Here is a 12,255-nt window from a genome sequence, read left to right as displayed (position 1 = left end):
TAGTAGAGACGGGGTTTCACCATGTTAGCCAGGATGGTCTTGATCTCCTGACCTTATGATCCGCCCGCCTTGGCCTCCCAAGGTGCTGGGATTACAGGCGTGAGCCACCGCGCCCCGCAGTAAAATTCTTGATGCTGTTACTTTCCTTGTGCTATCCCTGAGCCTTTAGCAAATGTTTTAGGATTCATGTACTTTCATTTGGACCAAAACATTAAAGGGGAAGTAGTGTCCTTTGAGGCCACTGTGGTAGTGGCAGTAGCCTGTTATTGTGAGCTCATTGATGGTACAGGTTGTTTCTTATCTCTAGTCTCTATTAGACGAACAGTGGATATTGTATCCCTTCTGCCTAAATTGATGCTGGGAACTAGCAGATGCTCAAAAAGCATGTAGGGAACTGTTGGAAGTCCCAAAGGGAGATATATTTCTGGGGTCTAAGAGGAAAAGCTACAGGAGCCCAGCCACAATCCATCTATTTAAAATAAAGATGTGGTTTTAAGGAAAGTGGTTTCTCTAGAAGCCAGGTATGACTGCTAGATATCTAGCTAGGGTGGATATTCATGCTAAGACAGAAGAGGGGTATATTTTTTAGCAGAAGCAGAGTTGTAGCTTTATTTCATAAATGTTTTGAGTGTCTACTATATTTCATTTAAAATATAAGAGCTTTCTGGCTATAGTGTGAAGAACAAACCAGAGTAGAGAAAAAGAGATAAAGAGCTCTGTTGGAAGTAGACGAGTATGACTAAGGCAGCTACAGCTAAATTAGCACCAGAATAGTTCCTTCTGTCACTGAAGCCATGTCTGCTACACCAGTGATCCCTTTACCCTTACTCTTACTTATTATCTCAGACAGTAGATGGGTTCAGTGGGCCAAATACACTCAGAAGATAGAGCCTAAGATAAAATGTCTTCTACCTACTTTACTGGGGATATGGCAATTATCAGGCACTGCTATCAAGTGTTCGGACCAAGAGTGATGGCTTCTTTCTAAGTCTTTCCATAACTACCACCCTACTAAAGCCTCTGAACCCAAGGGAATAGCAGCTTGGCTGTGCCAAGAAAGGGGCTCCCAGCTTCTCACATTCTGAAGCCGGATTTCCCTTTTCTGAGTTCCCAGAGAGGCTAGATTTGACAACAATAAAAACTTTCAGGAAATTCCCAGGAGGTTTAATTTCCTAATCCTTCTCTCGCATAGACCCTCTTTCTTACCCCTTACCCCAACAAGAGGAAGGAGCTTATCCTGGAGCCCAACATCCTCTGCTGAATGTCTCCACCCCTTTGGCCAACAAACTGGCGGAACATCTGAGTTCTTGGGTCCTCTCCTCCCAGGCCCATTCAGGGGGTTGAAGGGAACACATTAAGGTAATGTGTGATCCTGTCCCCTGAAGGTTCGTGGGGTACTAGATTGTTTAAGGAAGTTTCACTTGCAGATTGTCAATCCCCTACCCCTGTCAGGAAGTAATCTTTCTCTAAGAAATCCCAAGCACTCATCTCTAGGAGATCAGATGTCAAAACACAACCACTTCTAGCAACATTTGGAATTATAGGATGCATTTCCATGTAAACTGGCATTAAGAAAAACAAAATTGCACTAACCAAAAATAACCCAAATTTACGGACCAGAAGCATAAGCCATGAATTTACTATCTCAGGTAGACTGAGCATTTGGATAATTCTCATTCTCCAGAAATCCCACAGGAAGGAAAAAAAGAAATGAATTTATATATATTCATATAAAGACTTTTATCTATTGTGCAAAGATAGGGTCATCTGGCTCCCCAGAAGGTTCCCAACCCCATCAAGACTGTCCATTTTACATCTCTAGCTCCAGTTCTTCTCAGAGAGTAAAAGCATTCCAAAGGCCTGTGATCATGGGTACTGATTAAGGGCTGCAGATCCTTCAGATCCAGTTAAATCCCTGGTGTTTGAGCTGTGTGGGAGCTGTGGTTGCTTGCTTCCTGGCTCTGGCTGAGGTCCTGCCGCAAACCCTGCAGCAGCTGGTTTAGGAGTGTAAGGTGGCTGTCTCTGCGAGGCAGAGGCAGGGGTGGGAGGCAATTTCCTTTATACTCGATCACTGCCATCTTGGCCCGATCCATACTCCGATTTGGAATCTGCAGCATTCTCGTGTAGCCCCCATTTTGATCTTTGTACCGAGGGGCCAGTACTTGAAACAGTTTTGGGATCAAATCCTTCTCCTAGAGGGAGAATTATCCAAGAGACAGCAGAGTCAGGCAAAACCGCAGAGGCATTTAATTTTACACCACTCCCAAAGGTAAGGTCCATCCACACATAGAAAGACCTCCCTCTCCCCTCGCCAATCTGGCAGAGTCAGTGTTACACAAAGGGGTCGTTTATAGACAGTTGTGCAGAGGTATATTCACATCGACTTCAACTAACTTAAGACACAGTTTCTAATTTAGTTAGCAACACTAGCCCATGAGTGAGTACCCAAGTTTAATTCTGCAGTTCTCCTTCTTCCAACCCCCACCCCCAGGGAGCAAAGAGTGGGATTTTGAAAGCAGATAGGACGCACTCACTGTGAGCCAGAAGTCAGCCATGCGCATGGCTCTTTCGTTGGTGTCTCCCAGCTTCCCATAGTCGATGAGCTGTGGGACATAACATCACAGATCCAACCGAGCAAGAAAACAAGGTGCCAATCTAATTTCTCTAATGACGGACGGCAATCCATTCTTTTCACTAGCAAAGCATCTCCAATCTACGCCACCCCAACTCCGCAGCCCTAACACTCTTCCATTAGAGGCGATGGAGGGGCGGGTTCAGCCCAGGGTTCTAGGGGACTCAGACTTGAGTCTGGGGAATGGTTTACCAGGTTGGTCCCAGTCCCTTTCCACTTGCAGCCGGCTCCGCCCCCTCAGACCAGACCCGCAGAGTGGACAAGAGGGCCCCGCTCCTCACCTTCTCCGCGTAGCCCCTCATCTCGTCCACACGCGCCCATGGTGCCTCGATGCGTTCGTGCCGCACCAGCCCTGTGAGCAAGTTCCGCAACAGATGGATGCGGGACTCGGGACCGAGGCCCATACGGCGAAATACGCGGCCATGGGAGATCGCTGCAGCGACCGACAGCCGCATGTTTCCAGCTTCTGCCCGCCCCTTGGAGGCCGGAACTGGAAACTGGAAGGTAGACCGGGTGGAGGCAATTTCAGGGGACGCATGCGCCTTAGCTCGGAGCGTGGTGAACGTGTTTGCGCATGCGCATCAGAGCCTGCCTCGTTGGCAATCTCGGGAAGGGCGGAGAAACGGTGTTGAGCTTTTCCAGAGGCGGCGAGCTGGGCGGGCTTCAGGCATCCAGAGTGATCTGTGGCGGCCGAAGAACCAGGCGCCCCCTAGTGTGGCATAAGCGGGCCATCGGGTTTGTTTTTGAGCTGCGTCAGCCAGTGGCATTTAGGGCGATGGGACGCTCCGCCGCGGAGACTCCTGGAAAAGAGAGCGTCTGAAGAGAAAGGCACCCGGAGGGTTCGGGATCCTGCGGGATGACGGCCCTACCCGGTCCAGCAGTGGCCAGCTGGCGTGGTTGACACCTGTACGCATTGTTTTTAACACAGTGATTTTCAGTAGTAATGGTGAAATGGATAATAACGATGCCCGGAAAAGAAACGCAGATAATGAAATTTTTCTTTTATTGAAGTAATTATTCCAGTTAAAAAAATTACAGCACTAAAGGGAAAAGTAGTGGATTGTTTTTAATTACACCAGTGTGTTTTTTTAAGGGGAAAAAACATACCTACACACTTATGTGTTAATGAACAATAATATTATAGTTTGTTTTTGAGCCTTAACATCTGCAAATTGGCAATGACTGTCAAAATTATTCCTTGTTATAGGTTGAATTGTGTCTTCCCCCATGATTCTTCCCGTCACCAAAAAGCTATGTTAAGTCCTAACCTGCAGTAACTCAGAATGTGACCTTATGTGGAAATAGGGTCATTGCAGATGTAATTTGTTAAGATGAAGTCATACAGGCATAGGTGGGCACCTAATCCAAAATGCCTAGTGTCTAGATAGATAGATAGACACATATATACGTACATACATATATACAGGCCGGGCACGGTGGCTCACGCCTGTAATTCCAGCACTTTGGGAGGCCGAGGCGGGCGGATCACCTGAGGTCAGGAATTCGAGACCAGCCTGGCCAACATGGCGAAACCCCGTCTCTACTAAAAACACAAAAATTAGCCGGGCGTGCTGGCTCATCCCTGTAATTCCAGCTACTTGGGAGGCTGAGGCAGGCGAATAACTTGAACCCGGGAGGCGGAGGTTGCAGTGAGCTGAGATCGGGCCACTGCACTCTAGCCTGGGCGACAGAGTGAGACTCTATCTCCAAAAAAAAAAAAAAAAAAAAAAAAAAATGCGTATGAAGAGACAGAGACGGACACAGGGTGATGCTGACCAGGTAAAGAGGGAGACATATAGGGAGAAAGCCATGTGACCTTGAAAGCAGAGATTATGGAATTAAGCAGTTGCAAATCAATGAATGAACACCAAGGATTGCTGGAGCACACCTGAAGCCAAGGGAAAGGTATAAAACGCATTCTTTTTCAGATCCGTCAGAGAGCATGACCCTGCTGCTAACACATCGCTTTCTTACTTCTAGCCTCCAGAGCCACAAAACAATAAATTTCTGTTGTTTTAAGTTCCACAGTTTGTGATAGTTTGTTACAGCAGTCTTAGGAAATGAATTCACTCCTCTTTACATGTACATATTCAGTAGACGTATAGATTTGTCACTGTCAGCTTATAGGTGACTAAAGAACATTTCTTTGCTAATTTTAATTTTGAAAAGTTTCTTTAATATGAAGGAACAAATATGCAAATAGGAAAAGTCATGAACAAAAAATACATTGACAGAGATTTATACAAATCACACTTCACAATTAAAGAAATTTACAATAAATTACAGAAATTACAATTACCATTCATGTTTTGTTTCTTTGGGAACAATTCTTATAGTTTTCAATTGTCTTTGCAGTTGAAAAATTTCACTAAGATGTTTTCACCAGAATATATATATATTTTTTTGAGACAGAGTTTCGTTCTTGTTGCCCAGGCTGGAGTGCAATGGTGCGGTCTCGGCTCACTGCAACCTCCACCTCCTGGGTTCAAGCGATTCTCATGCCTCAGCCTCACAAGTAACTGCGATTACAGGCGCCCGCCACCACGCCTGGCTAATTTTTTTGTATTTTTAGTAGAGACGGGGTTTCACCATGTTGGCCGGGCTGGTCTCGAACTCCTGACCTCAGGTGATCTGCCCGCCTCAGCCTCCCAAAGTGCTGGGATTACAGGTGTGAGCCACTGTGCCTGGCCCACCAGAAAATTTATCATAAATTTCTATTGGTAAAAACTTGTGAAGAGTCTCTTCTTCAGCAAAAATTAGGTAAAATGAAACATTGATCCATTGTCTTAGAAAATGCTTACACTTGGTAAAAACAATTGTAGCATCAAACACTGTCCTTTTGACTTTTTCTGGCAATACAAGATCATCATCTCTTGTCACTTCTGGTAGTCTTCAAAATGTGATTCTTTTTCAGATGTCAATTTCCTTACATTTTGTTTTTGCAGCATTACTACTGGCTTTCTCTGCAATTTCTGTGGGCTGATATTAACGGAACAATTTTTTTTTACAGTCCAAGGGTCTTTTTATTATTAGTATTATTTGCACCTATTATGTCATGAATTCATAGGGAATAGGTTCCAGTAGCTCTGGCTCCTCTCCATTGGTTCTCACAAAGTGTGCTTCTCTTGGTGCAGCAGGCTAGCCTGTCAGCTGAATCCAGGTACCTTTCTCTTTGGCTCCCTTCTTTTTCTGATCATTTTCTTTCATGCATTTCAGGAGACTACCTTTTCCCTTAGAGTGTTTAATGTGCTCCATATGCACATTAATTCTTTTGGCAAGAATCTAGCCCTTAACTTTTTTTTTTTTTTCCTACAGCAGTGCTAACAGCATGCTGAGTAACATTATAGACTCTTCCAGTTTTTGCCATGGTAACACTTGTGAGGCATTCCTTTTTGAACCATACCCATTCCCTTGATGTCTACAGTATTACCTTTTTTATAGACTCCCATGCATGTGGCCAACTCCATGTTTTCTAAAAGGCCTAGAAAACATACATTGGGTGCCTCTCCTCTTTTCCTTGTGTTGGCCATTTTGGTGAATTACCAGAATATGGAGCTTCCAGCCAAAAGGAAGTTAAAGCAACAATTTAAACCTTGATGTTTTACTGACTGTATGTTGTTCAAGGCTTATTGTGGCTCTTTGCAGATACTTTTGTGTTTGATTGGCCTTCTTTGAAACTTTACATTAATAAAAAAATACTCATAAAAGAAAAATCCCAGAAAACCAAGGTCATTTGTTTTAAATCTACTGTTTAAAAGCAGGGATATTTTGTACAACAGGAGTTGGAGTCAAGAAATGTACCTGAAGTGAGCCTGAAAGCTAATTAAACTCTTATGAATTTATATCTATAAATATAAATAAAACTCTGGTCTCCTGCACAGCTGGCTCTGTGTGAATTACTCTTTCTCTATTGCAATTCCCCTGTCTTGATAAATCGGCTCTGTCTAGGCAGTGGGCAAGGTGAACTCATTGGGTGGTTACAAATTTGGGGGCTTATCCAGGATTGCCCATGTGGCTACCTGCCTGTGGTTTGGTAATCCCCCTCTGGTGATGGATTCAGACGCCAGCTCAAGCAGCTGCCTAGTTATTTTGGACTGGGGGCTGACTCTGATATTGTCTCTACTGATGGGGCACTGACGACCCAATGTGCATGGATTTAATTGCAATAGAGAAATAGTCTCGGGGAGATGTCCCATAACTGTAGCCCTATCACAAGGTGTCTGTCTGTAGCCCAGTCATGGAGTGTCTGTAGCTGTAGCCTCATTACAGGGTGTCTCAATTGGTGAATATCCTAGGCACGGCCAACACCTCCTTCCTTTTCCCGATTGGTTTGATTCCTTTGGGGAGGGGGTCTTGGTTTTTCTGTTGCTCCATGGTGGGGTGTCAGTCTGTAGCCCCATTGAGGGGCATCTTTCTCAGTTTGGTTCATTTGAGGTTCTCGGTTGGCTCGCTCTAATTAGTAGGAAGAGTCTTGGGAGACTTCTCAATCAGGAAGATTTTGGGGAGATTTCTCAGACGGAGAACAGGAGGATAGTTTGGAAGGGATACTCTTGGAGTTCGTGGTTAGGGATCTGATTTGGAATGCCTTCTGTCTGTCTTGTCTTTGTATGTGTTTATATATGTGGAGGGGACCTCAGAAGGACTTGCTGATGGAAGTCCAGCAGGCCTAACTCAGAGAACCCTCCTTATTTGTCTGGTCACATTCGGTGAGCCCCAAAGAAAGCTCAACAGGCCTGTCTCGGGGTGACTATCTGCTCTTCGTTTTGCCCAGAGACCACCCATCAAATTACTGGTCGGAGGTCATCCCTCCCCACCTGGAGTGGATCAAAGACAATGGGGACCAATGGAAGAAAGTTTGAGCCTTGCCAGGTCAATACTGGGTAGTGAATGAGGTGACTAGTGTCTGTTTTGTTATGTATATTTTGCTTCTACAGGGATGGAAAATGTTAGTTTGGTTCCCCATGCAGCCTCTTGGGCAGCATCTTGCAAAATTGAGAATCTTTTGCTTATGGTTCCATAAGAGAGAAAAGGGTGATTTTCTTTTGTAAAGTGGCTTGACCTCCACAGCTATGGCACAACTAGCAGGGTCATCAAAACCTGCTCAGTTCTTCTGGAAGCTGCAGAGAAAGGGAACCTGGAAACCTGGTATGCTGGCAAAAAGGGTAAAAAATTCTTACCAGCTGGGTTTCTGTACCTCCCCATCTGTGTGTGTGTGTGTGCACGCGCAAATGGTAAACATCACTATTTGCCTTCTCTGCAAGGGTTTGATTAATAGAAAAAAGGATTTGTGAGACTAGTCTTAGGCTGTAGCAAATCTGGTTGACTTTGTGCTAAGAATTTGTCTTTCTGTAATGGAGAGAGGGGTATCACAGGAAAGAACGTGGGCTTAGGACCCCAATAAGCCTGCTTTTCAAGCCAGCCCAGCAGGCTGGTCAGTAACAAACTTTGTTGAGGGTCCCTGAAACCAATACCGGATGAAATTTCTCTGTCTTGTTTAGTGTCCTTAAGAGCTTAACCTTGTGACCATGTGAGAATATTTTCTCTTGGTTTCTGCCATCCAGAGGACAGGAATTTTGGGGTTCACGTCATAGTTAGCCCTAAAAATTATCTTGAGGAGTTAAGAGCCTTTGCAAGCTTGAAATTGGCTGCTCTAGACTTCTTCTGGGAAGAGCAATAGAAACTGCTCAATGCTGTGTAGCTCAGTAGCTAAAGCTTTTTCTTTTGACAGTGGTGGCCTGGGTTCAATTCTTGGCTTCTGGAAACTTTCCTTTCTGGTTTGTTATTTGTGTAATTTTGCTATTTATTGAGGGTTTTTCCGCCATGGATAGCTTCTGATTTCCTGTCTTGGATTTTCCTTTCTGTAAACTACCCTTGGGGAGACTGTAAATCTTACAAAAAAAAAAAAAAAGAGAGAGAGAGAGAGAGAGAAACTGCTTATCATCTCTTTGAGACACCTTATATGTCCATGGTTAAGTTATAACCTTAGCTAAAACTTATTAATTTCATGTAGAAAGTTACCTGTGGTAGAAATCAAAAGCCAGAAATATTGGCTGTCCTGGCTAGAGTCTGGTAATAAGAAATTTAAAAGGATTTATTTATTTTTTTAAAAAAGAGCTCTATGGTTAAAATCAGCTTAATTAAAAAAAGATATCCAAGCTATATGTATTTAAGAGGACTTTATCTTTTTCCTCTTCTTGAATCATGTTTTTCTGAAAAAAGTTTTTTCCTTGGTAGACAGAATTGTTCTTTTCCATTTTGTCTTCTTGCCACTCTTGATGCCCACATGAGAGAATTTAAGATAAATTTTAACAGCCTGGGACTCCTGGGGAAAAGCAGAGGAGGCACCACAGACCCTATTCTGGGATAAAGTTCTGTTTTCCTCACAGAAGCCCAGGAATTGAAAGAGAATAGATCCCTTTCAAAATCTAAGGCTCTATTCTGTTTTGCATTGCATTAGCTGACAGTTTTGACTTTTGTGGGTATCAGAAATTACTTCGCATTATGAGAGAAATTTGGTGTGTAATAACTAGGTAGAAATTACTTTTGGGGATGGCTAATGGCAGTTATGGGGGGATACTTGGCTCTTTGATGTTTTGATTAGAGAAGCATGTTCTTGGCCACCTGGAAGATATGGAAACATCTCCAACCCTCACTGAGAGATGAGACTCCCATGGGGGATGGGCTGAGTATAAAATGGGCTGATTGGCTTTGGGCTGCCTTACAATGAAATGCATGGTAAAAGCACTGCACTATCTTCTCCTGTAGTATTTCACTCTCTTTTGGGGATCTAGGATCCAGTATAAAATGACATCTTTAATCTTGGGGACCTGTCTTTGCCTTCCAGCTGTGCCTGCTTATTAGGCCCTAGAAACTGCATACTTTCCTGGCCCTGTACCTCCAAAGGCTCCACCCTGAAGCCAGTACTCCAATTAAGAAACTGGCAAATGAGGGTCTGGGCACGGTGGCTCATGCCTGTAATCCCAGCAGTTTGGGAGGCCGAAGTGGGCGGATCACAAGGTCAAGAGATCAAGACCATCCTGGCTAACACAGTGAAACCCCATTTCTGCTAAAAATACAAAAAATTAGCCGGGAGTGGTGGTGGGCGCATGTAGTCCCAGCTACTTGGGAGGCTGAGGCAGGAGACTAGCATGAACCTAGGAGGCAGAGCTGGCTGTGAGCTGAGATCACGTCACTGCATTCCAGCCTGGGCGACAGAGCAAGACTCCGTCTCAAAAAAAAAAAGAAACTGGCAAATGAAAAACCTTACAAGTGCTGAACCTTCTCTCTGTCTGTCTATTCATATGTGTTGCGTGTGTAATGTTTATATAAAAAGGGCTCTGATTAATTGGCTTAGAAAAATAAGCACTTAAATAAAATATTTTGTTAGAAAAATAGAAACTTTAATGCCTTTTTGTTCACATGACTTTAGTAATCTTTTGGAAATAAAGACAGTTTTAAAGATTATTGGTAAAATAAAAATGTCTTCAAAATGTAGACATTTGGTTTAAAGGTCAGATATCAGATTTGCTAAATGCTTTAGGTTGTAAACTGCTTCTTTGACTTTTGAAAATTGTTCAGTTTACCTACTTTGGAGCGTTAGACTCTAGATAAGGCCTGGGGACATATGGAGTTAGCCATGCCCCCTAGCTATGCTAGAAAGATTCAGATCTTATCTTCACTTCTGTCTGATGTCCTAGGCCCCACACCTAGTACGTAATTAAAATCTCTTACTTGTCAGGCTTTTCACCAAAAATTAAAGTTGCTAAGGGTTAACATTGTAACATGTGATTGAGAGACTACTGGTTTTACATCCAAAGTGTGTAGGGATAATAGGATGTGTTTTTGGTAAAAGATTATAAGTCGGCATGGAAATGTGACTTTTGTTAAAGAGAATATAATTTTGTCTAGTTTAGAGGAATTTAAAGATTGTCTTAACCTAAAAGAGTATTGGGACAAAACTGAAGATTTAAGGAAGTTGAAAAGGGTTTGTGAAGGGTTGGCCTTATGAAGAAAGTTCTGTGGGTATGAATAAGTTGACTAAGATTTGAAGGGGATTATTTAATTTTTTTCCATATGTTGAATATTAAAATAAGAGCACATTAATGCAGGGCCAGAATCTGGGCCCATGTGTCCGAATAACAGTTTTCTTAGAAAACTGATCTGCTGTTTAAAGGGTTCTAAAAAATTTATAAAAATCTTACCTTATGGTCAAACTAATTAAAACTGAATAGACTGATAAACTTTTATTTAGAAACTAGCTATAGCATTAAATATGCAATAATGCAAACATGAAATTTGGTTTTCTGTCTTTTTTTCTTTTTTTCAATAAATCAAGGTTTTTATTTTAATTTTTTAAATTTTCTATTTTTTGAGACAGTTTTGCTCTTTCCTGGATTTCTCTTTTGAAAAAGATTTTTATGTAATATGAAAAGGTAATGAAAGGTTTTTGTTTTCCCCTTTGGGTAAATGGCAGGGAGAGAGAAGAGACAGATTCAGTTGGCCTCATGCTATCTTCATTGGGTCTTGTTTGGAAAGCTAAGTTTATTCTATCAGAGTAAATGTTTTCGTCTTAAAAAAATTTATTTTGAGTTACCACTTCAGATAAATGAGCAACCTGTGATTCTATTTTGTGATATAGTGTTTGAAACCTTTGATATTTGACAAACTTTCCAAAATTAAATTATAAAATATATCATTTTCTGACCTAATCAATCCTTTTAGACATTAGGTCCCCTGAAGTCCAAAAATGATGTGTTTGGCTTATTTGGTATAAAAATCATACAGGAAGCATTGTCAAATATGAAATGGTATTTGGCTATCTTTGGGCTGTATTTATATAAATATGTTATTAGGATTATTTCCAAAATTATGGGAAACTTCTATAATTCTGATATGATTTAGGGTACATCATGTAAAATTGTTGTATGCCACAGAAGTGACCAAAATTTCTAGTCAATTGAGCTTTAATAGTGGCTGTTGTAAGACTTTTGTCATCCACAGACATTTTGTCTGGCTTTGGTCCTTTTCAAAAGGCAGTTTATAGTCAGATATAGGACTCTGAGTGCAGGCCTCTGATAACTTTAAAAATTGTGCAATGGGAATAGAGGAAAAACTGAAACTTCTGGGACTCTCATGGAGAGCTGATGTGTTAAACATTGCTAATCCTTTTGTTTTCAGAGTTAAGGAAACTTATTTCTTTTGAGCTATTTACAACTTTTAGCAAGTGAGTAAAGTATACTCTTGGGAGCAAAATTTGAAGCATATTGCTTTCGCTTTACCTGATTTCTATGGAATTTAGAAACTATTTGTGAGTGTTCTCAACTTATGGCAGTATAGTTATTTGAATAAGTGCAATGAGAATCTGTTCCCTTTTGAAACAAGACACAATTGGAGAAACTGGTTATTTTACCAAGGCTTTGACTAAAATGACATGCTTTCTTTAGGGAATCAAAGTTGACTTATAGAGCCAATAAAGCCCCTTGGGAAAGCTGGCCTTATACATTGTCTACACAGTCCTTGTACAGAGTTCCTGACCAGTGGTAAGTAAAGAATGTCGCTTTCTGACAGGCCCAGGAGCCCCAGGTTATCTTGAGACCTTGAGGTAAGGAATTCACAGGTATTTG

The 12,255-nt window shown here is 42.1% G+C and overlaps 1 protein-coding gene across 1 annotated transcript; it reads right to left on the bottom strand.

The window, feature by feature from the left end:
- Window positions 1-1,531: 1,531 nt before the first annotated feature.
- On the bottom strand, window positions 1,532-3,392 carry MRPL17 (mitochondrial ribosomal protein L17). The gene is made up of 3 exons (XM_032166722.2): window positions 2,914-3,392; window positions 2,535-2,603; window positions 1,532-2,192 (listed from the first exon to the last, which is right to left on the bottom strand). The coding sequence occupies exons 1-3, from the start codon at window positions 3,085-3,087 to the stop codon at window positions 1,908-1,910; spliced, it is 528 nt and encodes a 175-aa protein (XP_032022613.1). The 5' UTR covers window positions 3,088-3,392; the 3' UTR covers window positions 1,532-1,907.
- Window positions 3,393-12,255: the final 8,863 nt, after the last annotated feature.

This window comes from Hylobates moloch, unplaced genomic scaffold, assembly GCF_009828535.3.
Source record: "Hylobates moloch isolate HMO894 unplaced genomic scaffold, HMol_V3 SCAFFOLD_11, whole genome shotgun sequence".
Lineage (NCBI taxonomy): Eukaryota > Metazoa > Chordata > Mammalia > Primates > Hylobatidae > Hylobates > Hylobates moloch.
The sequence above is the reverse complement of the archived record's forward strand: the minus strand, read 5'-3'. Positions and strand labels throughout refer to the sequence as shown.